This window comes from Ambystoma mexicanum, chromosome 2p (assembly GCF_040938575.1).
Source record: "Ambystoma mexicanum isolate Mex_15411 chromosome 2p, UKY_AmexF1_1, whole genome shotgun sequence".
NCBI lineage: Eukaryota > Metazoa > Chordata > Amphibia > Caudata > Ambystomatidae > Ambystoma > Ambystoma mexicanum.
The window spans coordinates 1,288,115,493-1,288,135,982 of record NC_090923.1 but is presented as its reverse complement, the minus strand read 5'-3'; the positions used below and the strand labels follow the sequence as shown (position 1 = coordinate 1,288,135,982).

Here is a 20,490-nt window from a genome sequence, read left to right as displayed (position 1 = left end):
TGCTGACGCCTTATCTCGACGTGCCGACTATGAACCTCTTGAAGACTGGTCATTCCTGAAAATGTTCCCACACACGACATTCGTGGCTCAAGCAAACAGCCTCCTGGACGATGTTTGGATACAAACACAGTCCTCTGAACAATTGAAAGAATTTTCAGGAAAGAACCAATGGAATCTCAGAACTAAGGAAGGATATCTTTTCAAGGATAAAAGTTTAGTCATCCCCACACAGAAACTACAGCAAAGGATATTAAACCTCTGTCACGATACCCTTCACTCCGGACATCGTGGCATCACAAACACCCTCCATCTTCTACAAAGACAATTTTGGTGGCCGAGAATGAAAACTGACGTACGACTGTACATTCAAGCCTGTGTAGTCTGCAGTCAAAACAAACATGACAAGAGACCGGCGGGCCTCCTACTTCAGCGCACACTACCAACAAGGCCAACTATTATGGTCACCATAGATTTATTCACTCATATGGCTCATTTTACACCATTACATAAACTACCTTCTTGCTCAGAACTTGCTGGAATCTTTCTGGAACACATATTTAGACTCCATGGACTCCCTTCCAAGATCATATCAGACAGGGGACCTCAATACATATCTCAATTTTGGAAACACCTTTGCCGAATACTGGGAATACAACGTGCCCTCTCTTCGGGGTATCATCCATAGACTAATGGGGCTACCGAAAGTGTGAATCAAACCCTGGAACAATATCTCCGTTGTTTCACTACCAAGGTCCAGGACGATTGGTCACTTCTAATACCTCTCGCTGAATTCTCCTATAATAATTCGATCACTCCGCTCTCAAGACCAGCCCTTTTTCTGCAGTCAAGGTTTTCACCCTTCAGTGCTACCTTCCGTCCTCCCACATCCTACACCTGTTCCTACAGTTGATTCCTGGATTGAAACACTCATCAATGTACAAAGAGAAGCCAAAGAGCAGTTAGAAAGGGCTCAGACTCATACCAAGCATTATGCGGATTCCAAAAGAAGACCAGGCCCTTCCTACGCAATAGGAGATAAGGTATGGTTATCCATGAGACTACTGCCCGACATCTACAACCAAATAAACTGGCTCCCCGGTATTATGGGCCCTTTCCCATAAAAGAAATCATTAACCCAGTGGCCTTTCAACTCAAATTACCAGATTCCTGGAAGAAGATTCACCCAGTTTTCCATACATCTCTGATGAAACCATACATCCAGACCACCCGGACTAACCTCAGACCCAATCCTGTACTTGTCAATGACCAACTAGAATATGAAGTCTCCAGAATATGTGACTCTAGATATAAATGTGGTCAGCTCCAGTACTTGGTGGAATGGAAAGGATACCCTCCCAGTGAACGCACTTGGGAACCAATCTCAAACTTAAATACCCCCAGGTTACTCAGAAGGTTCCATCTCATAAACCCGGGCAAACCCGGCAGGACGGGTTTTCGGAGGAGGCATGCTGTCATGAACCGTCAGACATGCCCCTTCTTGACCTCCTGGTCCTTGACACATCAGGGCTTACACTCTGTGATACTTCCAACATGGCTGTTAAGCACCAAACGCTGCCTCCCAGCCTTTACGTCCGATGCAGCGCGTCCTATAAAGTAGCCACGCCCCCGTGGCCCCGCGCGTCTCAACCCTACCGATTGCTGTGGCTAGACGTGTGCTCCGTAGTTCGACTTCGCGGAACTATGTTGTTTCCTGGTTCCCGGACCCTCCGCCTTCTCCTACTATCCTCCTTCCTTCTTATCCTGCCTTCTTTCCGGACTCCGTGTACCCGCTTCCGAGTACACTTCTTCGTATCCTGGACTTCCTAGAAGTTTCCTATTGATCCCAGACATAGAAGGTGAACAAACGCTGGAACCCGAAGACGGCCGAGCGGGGTTGTAAAAAACCCGAACCGTAAAAAAGAAAACTCCTCGCAAGGATTCCAGCAAGCAGCGAAAACAGGTGAGAAAAGGGGAAACCTGTGACACCCGCTCCCTACACCACGCCACAAATCTTCTTCACCTGCACACATACAGAGATCTTGTAGATGGTCTGCATGCAGCCAGCAACACCTCAAGAACTTCCACTGAGAGGTTCCAGTCATACCTCTTCCGCACAAGAGCCATGCATGTAGGTTGAGGGGATCTGGGTCGGGTGGAGTATCTAACCCTCCGACTGGGTGAGGAGATCCAGGCGCCAAGGCCACCAGTGAGGTGGATAGATGGACAGATCCAAGAGGTCGGAGTACCACGTCCTCCTCGCCCAATCTGGGGCGATCAAAATCATGGTTGCTCGAAAACTCTTCAACCTCCTGAGAATCCAAGGAATGACGGGGATCGGAGGGAATGCGTAATGGAGAGGGAATGTCCAATCCACCAGAAACACATCCCCTAGTGCACCGTTTGCTGGGAATTCTCTCGAGCAAAACTGTTCGCACTTCTTGTTGGCTTCTGTGGCAAACAGATCCACTGCTGGGGTAACCCAAAGAGGACCTCTTCCAGGACTTCCTGGCACACTTCCCAATCATGTGAGACCGTGCTCTGCCTGCTCAGAGCATCCGCCAAGCCGTTCCCTTCTCCCGCCAGATGAACTGCCAAGACAGAGTTCTGATTCTCTAGCAGCCAGAACCACAGATGCATCGCTTCTGTGCAGAGGGGATGGAAATGCACTCCACCCTGCTTGTTCAGATAGTGCATGGGCACCGTGTTGTTGGTCAGAATCAGATGCTTCCCCTTGAGCGATGGGGCGAAGGCCTTCAGGACTAGCTTGATGCCTCGCAACTCCAGTCTGTTGATATGCCACCTGGCTTCCGTAGCTGTCCAAAGGCCGCTCACCTGCAAATCCTTGCAGTGAGCGCCCCAACCCTTCAAGGATGCATCTGTGGCCACTCGGGTCTGAAGCCATGGAGGCCAGAAGGGTTCCCTCACCATACGATTGCTGTGCGTGTCCCACCAGCCGCGTCAGCGAACTACCTGGCTGGTCACCCTGAGGGAATCCGAGAGAGCCCCCAGATACTGAGACCACTGATCCTGTAGGAGCCACTGAAAAGATCTAATGCGCAGTCAAGCCTTTGGCATCAGAAAAATGCAGGAGGCAATGAGGCCCAAAAGGCAGAGAAAGGGAGCCGCTGGTATGGTAGCGTGGTTCCGGGAACAACTGGATCATCTGCTGTATGCTGTCCGCTCTCTCCTCAGGAGGGGAGGCCTTCCCTGCACAAGTGTCTAGGAATGCCCCGATGAACTGGAGCCTTTGGACCAGTGTCATGTGGGACTTCTTTAAGTTCTGGGAGAAGCCCAGCCTGTGCAGTAGTAGACAGGTGTCTTCCAGAGGAGTCAAAACCTGTCCCGCGGACTTGCCCCGGATCAGCCAGTCGTCCAGGTACAGGAATACGTGGAACCCGGATCTCCTGAGGTGAGCCACGACCACTGTTATGAACTTGGTGAAGACTCCTGGAGCAAAGGTCAACCCAAAGGGCAGCACTTTGAACTGATGGTGCTTGTCCCCAATGAGGAACCACAGGAATTTCCTGTACTTCCAATGTATGGGCACATGGAAATGGGCATCCTGCAAGTCTATGGACACCAGCCAGTCCAGAATCTCGAGGGTGCAGAGAATTTCACTCAACGTCAGCATCCTGAATTTGTCTTTTCGCAGGAACTTGTTTAGAGCCCTGAGGTCCAGAATGGGATGGATCTCTCCTACTTTTTTGGGTGCCAGCAAATAACAGGAATAGCAGCCCAAACCTCTCAGATTGGGAGGCCCCTCTTCCACGTCACCCTTCGACAACAGGGCTCTCAGTTCTTGCTGGAGCTCCTGTCCCGTTTGGATCGGCGATGAAGGGAGTCTGTCCAGAGGCTTTCTTAAAAAGGCAGACAATAACCCCACTGAATTAACTGCAGGGGCCAGGCATCGTAGGTTATCTCCTACCACTGGGACCAATGCCCTGCCAAACGTCCACCAACCGGTAGGTCGTGGGAGGGAAAAATCAAAGCGGCTTTGAAGGCGCAATCGCCGCAGCTGCTGTCTGCTGGCCCTTAGAAGCTCCTTTGCCCCTTCCGGATGTGAGAAACACCTCTGCCTTTGCCTGGCTTCTGGGAGCTGTGCTTTCCTGCCATAGGGCACGTAGCGCCTATAGCCTCTGCCTCTAGAGGCAATGCTGAAGGCAGGCTTAGCCGGCTGCCCAGCCAGACCCAGCAATTTAGCATCAAGTTTAGACTAAATGTTTCCAAATAGTCATCCGCCTTCTGTCCGAAGAGCATCTCCCCTCAAAAGGCATGTCTAGAATCCGGTTTTGTACATTGGAGGAGAAACCTGTAACGCTCACCTGGTTCCCATGGAGGCGCAGGCGTGGTCTTGACGGCAGTGGCCTCTTCGAAGGAGATGTTCAGCACCCTGAAGATGGAGTGGGCTGGGTTCCCAAATCCGGCTTGTCTGGCTCGGATAAATACCCTTCTGTGAGCGAAAAGGAAGGGTTAATACTCTGCGGGTTTTGTGTTGATCTCCCATTCCCCTTCTCACCCTCCTTGCAACCCTCTGTAATTCCCTCTGGAGACTCAACCTAGGGATTGAAAAGGCAAGCTCTCCATCCTGCTTCTGATGCAGGAGCGCGTTGGGATCCAGTTACGTCACTGGATAGTAAGTTCGAGTTCGCTTGTCTGTTCCGGTAAGTACCGTAAATGTTTATGGCAAGCTTGAGTCTAAACTGTTCCTCTTCTCTTTTGCAGGTAATGGAAGACCCCGGGCTGAGGGCGGTTTCTGTTGAAAACCTGATTTCAGGTGAGTTTTGGTGTAGGCCCACTACTGTCTTTTCCTGTCTCTTTTTCCTTAGGGGCCGGAGTTCGAGAATGCCGAAGAAATGGAGCCGGTACGAAGCAGAAGCTGAGTCCGACCTGTAAACTGGTGAGTTTAAAATAGTTTGTTTGCTACGGTTCTTGCATTCACTAATGTGATGTTTGCTTTTTCCCCATAGGGGCCGGGGTGCTGAAATGCCCAAGGAATGGCATCGACCCGAAGGTAAGAAGAATTAGCTTGGCGGGTAAGTGCTTCTTGGTTGTTTTCCCCTTCTCACCTTGCTTTCTTCTCTTCGTCTCCCTGTAGGTGCTGGAATGCTGCAGGAGATCCGGATGGGCGTCGCAGAGCCGAGGGCGCCACGTGCAGGTAAGAGAAGTGCGCCGAGATGTATGCGACGCAGTGAGTTTTTAAAATGATGTCTTTTTGCAGGAACGTTGGCGCGCTGAATCCGGAATGCAGCTTTAACAGGTAAGGTTTGTTTTCACCTGTTTCTTCTTCCCTTTTCTATCCTTAGGTGTTTCCAGGATGCTGGCAAGCGTGGTCGAGGACTGGAGCAGGAGCAGGCACGGTGAGCGTCCAGCTGCTATGAGCAGAACAACGCGAAGCGTGGTTTGCTGTCTGGGCGTGGCTTAAATAGCCTTTCAAGTAGTCCCAGGTATGTATCCTTCCACTGAAGGTATGTATCCTGCCACCAGCCACTCCCGTGTGGTTAAGTAGTTCCTTTTTCATCTGGAAGTTGTAGAATGATCTGCCAGGTAAGGAAATTGCAGCATGGTCTGCCAGGTAAGTTTGCACCAAACACTATTCCTTCCATATCTTGTATGAGCCTGGCGCCGATGGTGCCAGGACTGTTATCCCTTATGAGCCTGACGCCAACGGCGCCAGGACTGAGTCCAAAGAGCCCCTATCTGGGGTGGCTGGGACTTCCCTAGTATACATGTTGCCTGCCTCTGAGGGTGCCGGGCCCTGTCTGGCCCCTTGGAGGTAGGCATCATGACGAAACCAGAGTTTTCAAAAAGGCCTGCCTTCTCATAACTACTGCCGACCCCATAGAGCGGCCAACACAGTCAGCAATATCCAGGCCTGTTCGCAAAGACTGCTTGGTAGTTTTCCATCCCATCCTCCACCAATTGTATAAATCAGTCCTCCATAGCACCTTCCGGGACGAATTCTGCCGTGTGCTCGACAGTCTTCCACAAACCGTAGGAGAATTTAGCAAAACCGCAAGTTACGTTTGTGGCCTTGAGAGCCATGCTGCCTGGGGTCAAAACGTTTTTGAAATAGGACAAAACCATGCATTGCCGTACGGTGGCCCTCAAATGCACTTTTTTTTGGCCAAAGCGTCCATTCTTTTCCTTTCCCTGTCTGTAGGGAGATTTCATGTGGATGCCGTGGCTGGCTGCCTGAATTACCAGCCCTTCCGGGGAAGGGTGTGTTGAGAGGAAGGAAGGGTCCCCTTTCGCTTGCCTGTACTTTCCTTTGGCATTGGTACTCACGGGGGCCAAGTGCATGGATTTCACCAGATGGAAGTCCAGGGGTCTGCTATGGCCTGATTGAAGGGCATGCTGTGTCAAGAGCTGGGCCCTCATACAAGATATCCCTAAGGTTATACCCTTGATGGGGAGTGACGGACGACTTGAGCCCATGGATGTCAACCACCTTCTCCACTAATGCCCTAAACCTGACATTACAGTGAGTGTAGGGCTGTTTTTGTTGCATCTCAAGGTCTGGAGATGTAACCAAACCACTGGCATCTTGGAGGCCCTGAGCAAGTGCCTTTAAGGTATCTCAGTCGTCGAAATAGTCGACACTGCCTGATCCCACAAAGGTGGGATCGACCTCTTCGCACTTCTCGGCCTGATTGGTGCCGAAAATCGACTCAATGTGGTTGAAATGCTCTGATGTTGATGGTCGACATAGAGGGCGTCTCCTCCAACGCTGAGGCCCTGGTTGCTGAGGCAGAGGGCTTAACCACCGGTAGTGTAGCCTTAGAGGGCGATGGAGTGGATACTGGTGCCATTGGCTCTGACAGGCGAGGGGCGATGTGGGAGGCTTCTAGAGGGTGATTTTCGCGCCTCTTGGGGCACAGGGCCCGAATGCTCAGTCAGTGCCAAAGGCATCGACTTCCTGGCAAGCGTGGGGTCGGGGTGCCGAGCGCCACTTTAGTTGCTAAGGCCGGCTGTTCGGGGGTGGGAGCCGCGCCGACAGCCCCCTGTTGCCGAAACATTTCAAGCATTTCTTTCTTAAAAGAATCCCACTCTTCACGAGTGGTCGGTCCCTTAGCGGGCTTACCTTGCTTCGAGGGCGAATCCGATTCCCGCCGATGGTGGCGTAGCGTCATCTTCCGTGAGGAAGAGAATGAGGAATGGCTTCAGGAGTGAAACCTCTTTTTCATCTTTTTGCAGTGCCGGCACTCGTCGTGACGAGTGGGCTCCTCGTTCTCGGCCTCAGACGACCGGACGAGAGTCTGCGCCAGAGATTTAGGTGACGGTCTGGCTTACTGGCTCTGTCTCGCAGGGACTTTGGTTGCATCTATGCGCACGACGCGCAGGCCTTTGTGTCGTGAGTGGAACCCAAACACCATAAACAGATGTTGTGCGGGTCCGTCAATGACATTTTGGCCTCACAATCGGAGCACCGTTTGAAACCAGAGATCCCTTGCGAAGACATATCGAGGTGAAAACGAAAAAATGTCATCTGAAAACGTTGTGTAAACTCGAGCAGGTTTCTGATGCAGCATGTGAGCGCGCGGAAAAAAGGAACTGAAGCATGGGGCATAGTGATGTGGTGCATATATACGACGCCTGACATCACATTCGGTGATGATGATCGAGAGCCAGACAAGACGGATCAACGAGATCCACTACACCCCGTCGAAAACCTTCCGAACAGCAGAGCTGGATGATGGATATCTATCAAGATGAGTAATCTACGGGAGAAAAGCAATCTATTGAAACAGACATGTTTTTGTCCTCCATAAAGACGTTCCTTAGCCTGCATTGGGCGCCGGGCCTGAAAAAAGTCCTTCCCTCCTTTTTCTCCTCCGTCATGGTCACAGGGCACGAGGTAGGCCCAAGTTGGCCTTCAAGAAACTTCAACGAACAACTGCCCTTGAGGAGAGAATTACTAGTTCTGCTATTGTTTGCATTCACTAACTTGCACACATGTTTGAGCATTTAAATGTATTTGATAGCTAGAGAAAATGCATGAACACTCATTTGACCTTACTAGAAGTGCCTAGACTGTCAAGACTGCAGAATATCTCCTAACAGGAAGCTTGGCAGACATGTAAAGAAAAACAGTCCAAGCCGTACTGTCACAGTGTATCCCTTACAAGGAAAAGCGCAGTTCAGAGTATCGAGACCTAACAACGGCTGCTGCTGTTCAGTCACAGCAGCCAGCAATGGATGCCGGCAAGAACATGTCCACTTAGATTGCCTTCTTGGCACAAAAAGCTAGTGGCAGAATTGTAACTCGTACTTGCTAGCATGTCAGAAAGAATGATGGTTAGAATTATTCATAACCTACCTAGGCAAATGAAATGGTGATGGTTAGCAACTGCACATGTGGGGCAGTACCTTATATTTGGTGACTATACCAGACATATGAAAGTGTTATTGGGACATTTGAGTCTACACTTGGCATATGACCTGGACAAGTGGTGCTATATCTTACACATGGTGTCATGATTCCTGCTACTCATGTCCCCAGCCCTCCAAGATGTCAGGCTGGAGCTAGGCCATAATCACCTACATGGCCCTCAAGGGCCTCTCCATCCCTCCAAAGACCCACTTGGAGTCAGACTTGGCGCTTGTGGTACGAGACTCACTAACTCCCATAGGATAACATTGGGGATTGGACTTGTAGTGCATTGATGGGGACAAGATGGATGCCCCCACATATTTCGGTTCCCCGAACTGCATGTGCAGTCTAGTCTTTTGGGTGTGGTTCAGCCCAGACACACCTGGGATACCCAGAGACTATTTAAGCCAAGCCCAGGTTGAGAAACATGCTTTGCGTTTTCTGCACCTGCAGCGTGACACTCACCGTGTTCGGATCGGTCTCCAGTAGGCCTGCATCTTTCTTCTGCGCTCAGCTGCTGCAAGAACAAGAACACTGTTAGGAACAAACTTACCTTGCGGCGCTTCTGCCCATCATTCATCGCTCCTTCTGTTCTGCGGGCATCTTCGGCGGTGTCATTCCCATCCCGGCATGCCGCTTCCTAAGGAAAAGGGAAAAGAACAGAAAAGAGGCATTTCTTTTCTCCAGAACTTCTCATCCATCTGCAAGATGGAAAAGACACTCCAGGTTAGCGTGGAAAGATCTAGAGGCGCCGCATACCGCACTTAATCACCGCATTTCTTCTTCATAACCGGCATCCACGCTGAAAACGTCGCAGCACCTAAAAGACACAGAAAAAGAACTCAGTTCAATACAAATACGAAAGGGTTGCATCGCGCTCTCACTGTTCTGACGAGAGTCGTGTAGACCGTAGATACCTCTGTCCTCAAGTGACGCACAGGGAAACCAAAAAGCACTCCCTGTGCGACCTTTGAGGCCACAGGTGGGAGATGTCGCTGCCTGGATCCACGGAGCCTCGATAACCACAAAGCCGCTGTAGAAAAAATTATATTAAGTACCAGGCAATAACAGTAATGCAGTATAAAACAACTTGAAAGAGTCTTACCTATCCAGTGGGTCAGGATGAGAAACCTAGAGGTGGTTCGAGACTAAAGTGTGTGGCAGCCCCAAGTTCTGCAGGGACCAGCGCCACATGTCACTGCAGGCTAGCCCACCTGAGCGGCGGAAGGCTTGGTTGCGTAGTGTAACTGCCAGAAAACAAGAACGTAGCAGAATCACTTTCGAATGTCCAAGGGTAATCCAAATGCAGAGTGGAGGATGGTTCACGAGTCAGCAACGGGATAACAGTTCCAAACTGACAAAGGGTAATCCAAAGAAGTCCAGGTGAGTAATCCGAGGTCAAGGCAATTCCAGGAAGCAAAACAAGACGTAACGCCAAACAGAGTCCAGAAGATAGCTGAGAAGCGAGGACTGCTTCGCGTATCAGGCGTTTTGTATTGTGCGCTTCCTGGTCACGTGACGTGTTCTGCTGTCACATGACGGACGCCGTGAATCACGTGATCTGGTAGGAACAGCTGAGCGGTGCGGAAGTGTTCTGCCGATCCTCCTAGCGTGCGTTCTCCATGGCAACTGCCAGTGCAAAAAAGGATGTAGACGAGTCTGCATATTGCACCTAGCACGCCGTAATCGGTCCTGATGGGGCCACCAAAGCACGTGAGTCTCGTACCCTAGGAAACGTTGTGCGAGCGGGAAGGAGGTGTTGTGGTAATGCTAGCAGTGTTCCGGGATGTGTGTGAGTGTGTGACAGAGTGCCTAACATTCACTCACCTTCAGCGCTACTCATCTAAGCAGCACGTCGCCATCCCTGGATGCCAGCCATCATCTAAGGAAGGAAAGGAACGAAGTTAGAGAACTGTTTTAAAGACTCATTATACTTACCTGTTGGACTCTTGGCAGTGAAGTAACTAGGCAGCAACGAGCCCGCATCAATCAATGCGTCCCTGTGCTGAAAGCAGGACGGAGAGCACACTTTCCAAGAAAACAAGGTGAGCTGTGGATCAAAGGGAAGGGTTGGACCCCGGGGAAGAAGGGGTTCAAGCACACATAGACAATAGGGAGTTAAACTCTACCAATCCTGTGTTTCAGGCCCAGTCTCCAGTCGAATAGCCTCCAGGGAAGGGTTCGAGGTCGTAAGAGGTCAGAACAGGCTGAGTGACGTCTCCGTGGATACCAGGTGAGCATTACACATGGTAACTATTCCAAGCATATAATGGCAATAATGGGGATTTACAGATGCAACTGGCATATGATAGGAGCACAAGCAGACACAGAGCTGTACCTTACATTTATAGATCATATCCTGAACTATTCATATATCTTCCAAGTATCACAATCATTTGCCATGTTACACCGTTTGGAGTAAAGAGGTGCTGCAGTCTGCTCACTTACTGAAAGAGATCTCACATGACAATGCCCAGCAAACCATGGTAATACCTAGCCATACAATGGCAGCAGCCAGCAAACTTGAACAGCCATACGATGGCAGTGCATAGCGAATGTGTGATAAATGCATATCTAATACAGGAGCCACAACTGTTGGCTTTGCCAATTCGTGTTATACCCTTGCTGTGTAACAGATTTTCTAGTCCCCTGGTATGTGAACAGAACATATGAGTCTGGCGGTAGGGGGTCCGGACGTACCCATACAGTATTGGTGACATAGCTATGTATTCATGTTCCCTTGTACACAAGTCTTGGGTGTTTCAAATATGAGAAAGAACTTCAGCAGTGAAGTTACCAGATGGCTCTTTGGAAGATAATACACATGACATGATTATGGTCTCATTCACAGAAAAATGAACTTTTAACAGCTGTGATAAAGGTGTAAACATGCATGTAATTATGGCGGGGTAAAAGTATCATATCAATGTAAAGTTAGGAAATAAACTTAGACATGCTTAGGACAGTGAAAGGCAAAAACGAAAAACATGTGGGTGCCAAATAGATTTCTGTAAAAAGGAAGGAGGAAGAGAGATCTGAGTAATAAAAACTACAAAGGAAGTGTTAATGCTTATAGGTGCATATAGAAAGCCACTGAGTACGGATACCCCAAGCTGACATTGTGGAGAGGAAGGACTAGTGATTCCCATTCAAGGAAATCTGAAGACAGACATTGGCCCTCATTATGAGGTTGCCGGTAGGCTGCTGGGGCTACCGGCAGCTTACCAGCAACCTTGGCTTACTGTTTCTGCTGCCCGTATCCCGGTAATACCGGAGGAATGGTAAGTTCACATTCCCATGGAGTCCCATAGGACTCCACAGGATTGGAAACACTGAAGCACCGGCACTGTTAAAAACAGTGCCGGTGCTTCAGTGAAAAATCTGCCAGTATGGGTTGAATTACCGACAGGTCAGGCCTGCCGGTAGTTCACTACCCCTACTGGCAGACTTTAGTTTGCCAGTCGGGAAAAGGTGCTGGTAACGTTGTTACCGGCACCTTATTTCCGGGCCGGCAAACTTATAATGAGGGCAAATTGACATAAATTGTGCAAGCGTTGTCAAATACAATTTATACTCAGTTTTAGACATAATTGCCTATGTGTTTAGTTCTGAAGTTCTGGTCTCCGAGTGTAAACAAGAGTAAGTAAGCCTCTTCTCGCTTAAGTTAATGTGTGTAATGGAAATGTGTCACTGTATATGGCTAATTGCTCAGTATAATTCGTCTTTATACAGAGGCATGTTCATACTTAGCAGCAAAACATGACAGACTCTTCTGGGGTCATTTCCAGCCAGGTACCAGATTTGCTCGATCTGTAGAAAAAAATACATGCAGTTATTCAAAAACATCAAAATAACAAAATGTTTCTGAAATATATAATTAACCATCCCAGAAAATGTTACTATATTCCTACCTGCCAGAATCAAGATCGATAAATCAGAAAGTTTTGCTGCATAAATCAGTTTTTTAGGAAAACTATGTTGATCAACCAACAAAACCCTTCCCACAGTAGACTCATCAAACTAGTCAACAATCCATGAATCATGTCTCCTAACTGACATTATACTTTATTTCCTCTCCTAACTAGCCAGTAACCACTCTTCAATATGTGGCCATTTCAGGAGCCACCAGTTGTCCAACTAAGCACACCCCAGTCTAACAACTTGCTCATTCACATCAAATCAGAGCTCCACAATTGAGTTTCATACATGTGTCCTGTATTGATAAATTTGTCTTGGAACATACAGTAAATGTTCTTTAGAAGTCTAAGAGTTCCAAGTGCTTCAAATGCAATGCACTGGCTGGAGACAGACTGGACATTGGGAACATACTGTGATCTCCTGACAGATCAATGCCCGTCAACAACTAGTTGGACTGGTGGGGGCAGAGGGGGTCTGTCAGTTAAATATCTGCCTGACAGGTGGTCGACTCTCTTCCAACCCTTTCAACCTTTTCAGAGGTTACTGGACTCTTCCACAGCTCCACATTCATTTTTACAAGCAAGCATGGGTGGCTGGCTGGCTCTACTCAGCCCCACAAGTGTTTGTAGGTGGCATCTGAGCTGTTGCGGTCTCAGAGGACTTGCCTTTCACAGACAGGCAAAGCATGTGGCTGACTCTACCAAAGCCTGCCTAGCCTTTGTGAGAAACCCGAGGGTACTCTCACATCTACTCCCCTGGGACCCTCTGTACAGGTGGCCAGCGAAGGGCTATCACTTTTGGATCCCGACCCCGGGGGTGGACAAGTGAGGGAGGATCACCTGATTGGAGGGTCCTTGGAGATAATAACTGAGGGCAAGACATGGTATCCCCCCCTTTCCTGATACTAACCTACCCTCCCCTCCCTTACCCTTTATGGGCTGTCAGTCCTATTCCCTTACCCCCTGCAAAGCTCCTTGAAGCACTGTGAAGGAGAAGAAGAGGCAACTAGGAGCAATGCAGATTACCAAATTACCAAATGTAAACACCACTTTGGTACTATGACGAAGAAGAGAGGGTTAGAGGCCTGTAGTCATCAAGATCAGGCAGGTCACTCTTAATAGGTGTATGCAAGGTCAGGCAATTAGGAGTGACTCGAAACACCTGCAGCCCCTTGACATTCAGAGAGCGTATAAAAGGTGGAAAGACAGGTGTGAGCAACCAGGAGACTTAAGAGCCGAGGAGCAGCAGGAGACCCATGTATGGAGGCAGCCGTGGTGGTCTAGGGGGAGAAGCCAAGATGCCTGCAAAAGACCTGAAGGACTTGTTGGACCCGAAGTAGAGGGGCAGAGTTATTCCCTCAAGCGTCCAAAGTATTGAACCAGCAGCAGGAGCCGCGGAACCCTGAAGCTGTGGGCCGCGAGTGAGCGCAGCCGCTGAAGGTGCAGGCTCGAGAAGGAGAAGCTGTGCGGAGAGAGAGAGAAGCTGTGCGGTGAGCGAGCGGAGTTTGCACCGGTGAGTGTGCCTGCTTCCAGAGAGAAGGGAAGCCACAGGAACCACTAGAGCAACCGGTACACGCTTGGAGAGTGTCGAAGGGAAGCTTCAGTGTCGGAAAGCTGCCAACAAACTCCTAGGGCATGATTCATGCAGTGTTTTCCAATGGGATTTCACAATTATAAGAGGCTTCTGTGAATCAGGGCCCTAGTGAGTAATAATGCACAATTGAACATGTATTGAATACCGAACTGAACAGAAACATTGTATTGAATGAAGCAAAGGGATAATTGAACATTGAACGTAACAAAGAGCCTGGGGCTTATGAAAAGGGGCCGTTGGCAGGGGTGTAGGAGACCCAAAAAAGCTGGGGGGTCAGGGGACACCTTGGGGACTTTGCTACAGACACTAACCACAGAGTGCCATCTCACCCTTAATCCAGATAGGTGCACGTGTTTAAAATCTGAGCTGCTATTCCGTGGGCATATATTTTCAGATAGGGGTAGGCATCCAAGCCTACACAAAGTAAGGGCATTGGTACATACCTCAACCCTCACCCCTAAGCACTTAGGCGATGTAAAGTCTTTTCAGATGGCCAGAATAAGTCACAGCTACCAGAAAATATCTTATTGTGCTGTCACAGTGGATGTCAGTCCAATAGGGGCTGACACAATTCTTGTGCACCACAAGCCATGGAGAGATGCAATGAGGCAGGTGTCTTATACCAACATATGCTTTATAGCCATAAAGAGACCATATTCCCAACTGGAATAGATCCCAGGCTACTGTGCAGGCTTGCAAACATCATACCTGTTTTGTAAGGCTAGCCATCACTCTTCAGACCTTGCTGATTAATATAGTAAAGCCAAGAAAAAGATGCGCCCACTGATTAGAGGTGGAGAATATGACTGCTTTAAGCACATTGGTGTGCGCAGTGTGTTTCGGTGAACAGAGGTGGAGGTGCTGTGCTGCTGACTTATTGAATTTCGAGTCTGTCTACACTTTCCTTGCTGCCTCGAGGAGGCGGAGGAGACTCAAATACCCTTCGTAGCGCGAAGCACATAGTGTGTTTCGGTGTTCGGGAGGCCGGCAGGACGTAGACCAGGTTGCCGTTGGTGACCGATCTTGCCCTTGGGGTGAGCAGTAATTCAGGTACGACTATATCATCTATTAACTATCACTACTTGGGAACAATGGAAGTGTTGCTAGCTGGATTAATCAGATTCGAAACATGCCTGATGAAGTAGTGACCAAAGTTGGTAGCTACAACCTCAGAAAGGGGAAACCTTATGGGAAAGCAGATTCCAGAAAAGGCGCAAATACACGTCACTACACCAAACGAACAAGCAACTCCAAACGGTCGGCAGAAGAGCCGCCTCAAGTCCCACTCTCCCGTCGACAAAAATTACTGACTTATGTACCGCAACAAGGGGTAATAAAAAAGTACAGTAAATACTTCATCAGTGACCAACCCTGTCCAGTCTCAGTATAACATGGGTTCTACGTCAGACTTTGAGATATAGATAACAACTCCCTTCTAGAACTTTGCTATGTTCTCTGTGATTCAGTCTCGGGTGGCCTGGGGACTGTACAAATTGACGCCAGCACAGAGAAACCACCATCTATACACAGAGAGCCAGTGTCTCAGTGGGAAGAGAATCTGATACACTCCGAGGGGCATGAGCCGCGTTTATCCACTTCCCAAAACCGGTTTCCTGAATCAAATGAAGGGGAGGAATCAGACATTGAGAATGGGAATCAAACACTTGCTTCAAATAGTAGCGTGATAACAGGAGCAAGTAATGTATCTGAAACAGCCCCTGAGGTACTGGATTTTGCAATAAAAATCCTCTTGAAACTGTGTGGCGTCATTCTGGATGAGGTGCAAAAGTACAGTGTAGCCCTGGCCTCTTTAGATCGCAAATTACAAGAAGTAGGGGCCCCATGCAACTGCACAGTTACCCAGATTGATGGACAAGAGCAAAATCGAGATCAATGACCCCAAGGAGAGCCAAGTAGTGCAGGTGGAAAATCCCGACCCTGACCTATCCATCCTTTTGACTAGACAGGAGAGGCGACTGGCAAAATTGAGGAAGAAAAAGTGCCAACTTATGTCTGATAATAATCCGGCAGTGGCGGGTTCCTCTCCTTTAGTCTCTGAGCCACTCAATTCAACCACTATTGAAACCCAGTCCCTTAAAATAAAGAAAGCAAAAAGGAGAGCTACTAGATGCCAAAAGCGTCTGCGTAGATCGGCAGACACACTGACAAGTAGGTTAGTGAAAGATGGAGAATCGACGCCCGCAGAAGCTGAAGGCATTAATCAAACATCTCAGTTGGTGATTGGGTCAGATGCCGCACAGGATATGAGGGGCGGAAGAGGAATTATATGTAACCGCAGTGCAACCACTAATCATGTGGAGCCGGACCAGGGACATCAGGCGGTTGATCCACTTGTTTTTACAATTGGTCCGAGGGGCATTGACATTTTCCGATGATTGGACAAACAGATCTGACTTAATGTCAGTGTGCCCAAAAGTCCTGGCCCTGAGAGTGTTGTCTTCAAGTGACTTTGGCTTTGTTAGATCTGTGAAATCTAACAGGGTTAACTATGCCAAAGTTCACTGCACCTCTCTTGAGGTGCCCAGGCTTAACTGTGCGAAAGTCCAAAATATTTCAAAACGGGGTACGAGCTGGATAACCAGGTTAATGTGTGCCAAAAGGCTACAGAGAAACCCCTCCCCGCAATAAGCAATTAGAAAATGGCAAGGCTCAGTTGATGAATACTGAGGAAATAACAGAGGATGTCCAGGGTTGGGAATGGATTAAGAGGTTTCTGGTCTAGCAACTCGCTGAATATATGTGACACTGCAAAGATCTGAACTGGAAGGTTGCAAGCTGGAATACCTGTGGCCATGGCCACCTATTGTGTGATAAAGGGTCCCTCAAACTCCTAGTGCAAAACAAAATCATTTTCCTGCATGAGACCTGGCTGATCTCTTATATACAACTAGAGGGGTGTGTCCTGTTTCAAGTGCCTGCAGAAAAGGGTACAAAAGGATGCCCTTTTGGAGGCCTAAACAGGGACAAAGCAGTCACTTCACACGCAATGCTTGAGACTCCTTTTTAACAATAGAAACATCTTGGCGGTGGGAGGTGTATTATTGGGTTAAAGGCACCTATGAAGATGTTGTTGATTAATGTTTATGTCCCGTCTGACACCGCAGACCCTGATTATATATAATGTAGTACATTGATTGTATATGTGTAACCTGGATGTTTTAACGTGGGTAATTCATTTCTTCCAATCGGGGGAGCGGGGGGGAGAGGTGGACTTGAATGGGGGCTGCAGAGACACTGAACAGTCTGCCAATATAGGAATATTAAAACCACTAGCACCATGGTCAAGAAGTGTGGATGTCTTTCTTCAAAGAACGGGATCTGGTGTTGTTCAACGGCAGAACCACTGGTGATTACCCAGGAAAGATCAAATGGCACTTACGGAAAAAGACATCCACATTGGACTACTTCATTGGAAGTAATGCGTGTGCGCAGCTGGTAGTCTCTTGGAGTGCATGACACAGTCTATAGTGACCACTCTATAATTGTACATACGTTGAAATTGCCTAATGTGCATATTAGGCATAAGGGGGGCAGAATGAGTTGTAGTGAACCATGCAGGTACTCTTTACGCTGGACCCAGAGGCACATCATTCATGGCACTAAAACAATAAGGCAGATTATAGACTACGAGTTGAATTCCTTCTGTCATTTTACAGGGAATTAATTAGAAGGGTGTCAAACATTTCACAGCTGCTGTAGAGGGGTGGCCAGAGGTTCATCCTATTATCTCAGTAAAACATGTAGGTGCATTTGATATTGTGATAAGGGACCCCAAGCGGGAGATGAGAAGAAATATTAGGAGACCGAAAGGAGCTAGAGACATGGCAGGTGTTAATTTAGCCGAGATAAGAAAAATTAAGCAGATACATAGATCCTGGTTGAAGCGCCATCGGCTTTCGGATAAAACCGTACGATGGAAGCAGATGTTCGCAGCCCTGTGCAGTTGAAAAGCGGGGGCACTATGGCAGATGCTCTTGGCAGCCAATGGTGATAGAAGAACAAGTTACTCCTAACCTACCCCTCTGTAGATTTTTTCCGGGTTATTGCCATCTCAAATCTCGCAAGGCTGATACCTGTCCGCCGGCACAATCTACACAGTACAAGATCACAGATACAAAAGAGGCGAAAAACAGAACTGAGGCCAACGGGTGCCGCGTGTGCTACTTATACACCCGATGACGTCGCCCTCGACGGAGGCCTTCGAGGGACTATCGACTCGACGACATCGACGCACAGCGCCTTCTGCCGAAAAAAATTCCGAAGAGCAGCAAAGCTGGATGGAATACATCTAAAATGAGGAATACGTTGGAGGAACATCCAATCGAAAGAACGTTACCAGGTAAGAAGTAACTTGTTCTTCGAGTGGATTGTGTACTCCAACGTATTCCTCATCTTAGATAGGCTCCCAAAGCAGTATTTTGCATAGTTCCTCTGGAGGAGGGGTCAGATTTTTATTTTTTTAGTTTTTAACTGCCCTTAGATGGCAGAGTAAAGCACTGCTTTTCCAAAAGTTAGCTCCCTAGACTGGGAAGCATCCATGTTATAGAATTTTGAGAAGGTGTGAAGTGAAGACTAAGTTGCTGCTTCGCAAATGGACCTTATAGGGACACCTCTTTGAAGGGCTGTGGAAGAGGCGATGCCTCTGGTGGAATGAGCTCTTAACCCTTCAGGTGGGTCTTTTTGTGCTAGTCTGTAGCATTCTGAAATGCAAAGCACGATCCAGCGCAAAATTGTTAGTTTTGTTACTGATTGACCCAGCTTTCTTCCAGTGTAGCCTATAAACAACTGGTTGTCCACTCTAAGTCTAGAAAGCCTCGAGATGTAAAAGCTTAAAGCTCTTTTTGGGTCCAGTCTGTGTAGTCTTTCTTCCTCCTTAGAAGGATGAGGTGGAGGATAGAATGAGGGTAAAACAATTTTCTGATTTAAAAGAAAATCAGATATTACCTTCGGTAAAAATGATGGTTTAACCCTCAACACAACCCTGTCCTTATGGAACACAGTATAGGGTGGCCCAGAAGATAGTGCCTGCAATTCGCTCACTCTTCTTGCTGATGTTAGAGCAACTAAAAATGCTGTTTTCCATGTTAATAATCTTAATGGACACGTGTGCATAGGCTCAAAAGGGGCACACATTAAGAATTTTAATACCAAATTTAGATCCCAAATCGGTACTTGAAATGGGTGAGGAGGAAACACATTAGTGAGACCTTTTATGAATTGTGTTATCAAAGGAATTTTGAAGTAGGAGCATTCTTCCGATGAGCGCTTGAATATGGAAAGCGCCGCAAAATAACCTTTTATTGTTCCGATATTCAGACCTCTATGTGCTAGGGTCAGAAGGAAAGATAGTACTTCCGGAATAGAACATAGAAAAGGATCGACATTCTTTTCCCTGCACCAGTTGCAAAAAATTTCCAACGGCAACGGTACAGAGACTTTGTTGCTGGCCTTCTTGCCGAAAGCAACACCTCCATAACATCATCTGGAAGGCTCCAATCCCTGCATCTCAGCCTGTCAGATACCAAGCATGAAGGTTGAGAGTTCTGACCTCTGGGTGGAGAACCTGACCTTCCATTTGAGAAAGAAGGTTCTCTCTCTGAGGAAGGCGTACTGGAGGACAGATGGACATATCTAGAAGGTCCGGATACCACGTTCTCCTGGCCCAATCAGGGGCAATTAGGATCATGCGGTTCCCGAAGCGTCTCAGCCGCCAGATGACCTGAGAAATGACGGGAATCGGAGGGAACGCGTACAATAGTGGGAAATTCCACTCCACCATGAACGCGTCCCCCAGGGCTCCTCTTGGCGGAAATTCCCTTGACAATACCTTTTGCATTTTCGGTTGGTACTGGTTGCGAATAGGTCTACCTGAGGGGTTCCCCAAAGGGCAAAGATCTCTTGAATGACTTCCTGAGCCAATTCCCATTCGTGGGACACCGTGCTCTGCCTGCTCAGAGCATCTGCCGTCATATTCTCTTCCCCGGCTAGATTAATTGCCGTTAAAGAGATTCCCTCTTGAATCACCCAATATCAGAGCTGCATTGCCTCTCTGCACAGGGGTAGTGACCCCACAGCTCCTCTTTTGTTTAGGTAGTGCATGGCCACTGTGTTGTCCGTCATTATCAGGACATTCTTTCCCCTGACAGATGGCAGGAAGGCCTTCAGCGCTAGTCTAATTGCCCTCAGCTCCAAAAGGTTGATATGTAGTTTGGACTCCGATGGAGACCAGCGACCGTTTATTGTCAAATCGTTGGCATGTGCTCCCCACCCCAGGAATGAGGCGTCCGTCACTACTGTGACCTCCGGCCATGGTTGCCAAAAGGGTTCTCCCTTTAAGATGTTCTCTGCACAGGTCCACCATAGAAGGTCTTGTTTGACCTTGTTCGGAATCTGAAGAATATCCGTCATTTGACCCAAGAACTGGGACCACCGAGTCTTTAGGGCCCATTGAAGGGATCTCATCCTCAAGCGTGCCTCTGGCACCAGAAAAATGCAGGATGCCATGAGGCCGAGCAACCGTAGAAAGTCGTAAGCCTGGAGATTTTGGGCATTTTGGAATTTTGAAACCATCTGAAGAATGTCTTGAG

The 20,490-nt window shown here is 48.3% G+C and overlaps 1 protein-coding gene across 1 annotated transcript in view; it reads right to left on the bottom strand.

The window, feature by feature from the left end:
• Positions 1-20,490, bottom strand: part of VWA3A (von Willebrand factor A domain containing 3A) — a 2,090,411-nt gene that overhangs the window by 24,287 nt on the left and 2,045,634 nt on the right. Inside the window, exon 34 of the mRNA XM_069645605.1 lies at positions 12,118-12,181. Within this exon, the coding sequence (XP_069501706.1) occupies positions 12,150-12,181 (32 nt within the window). The 3' untranslated portion in view covers positions 12,118-12,149. The remainder of the gene's footprint in view (positions 1-12,117; positions 12,182-20,490) is intronic.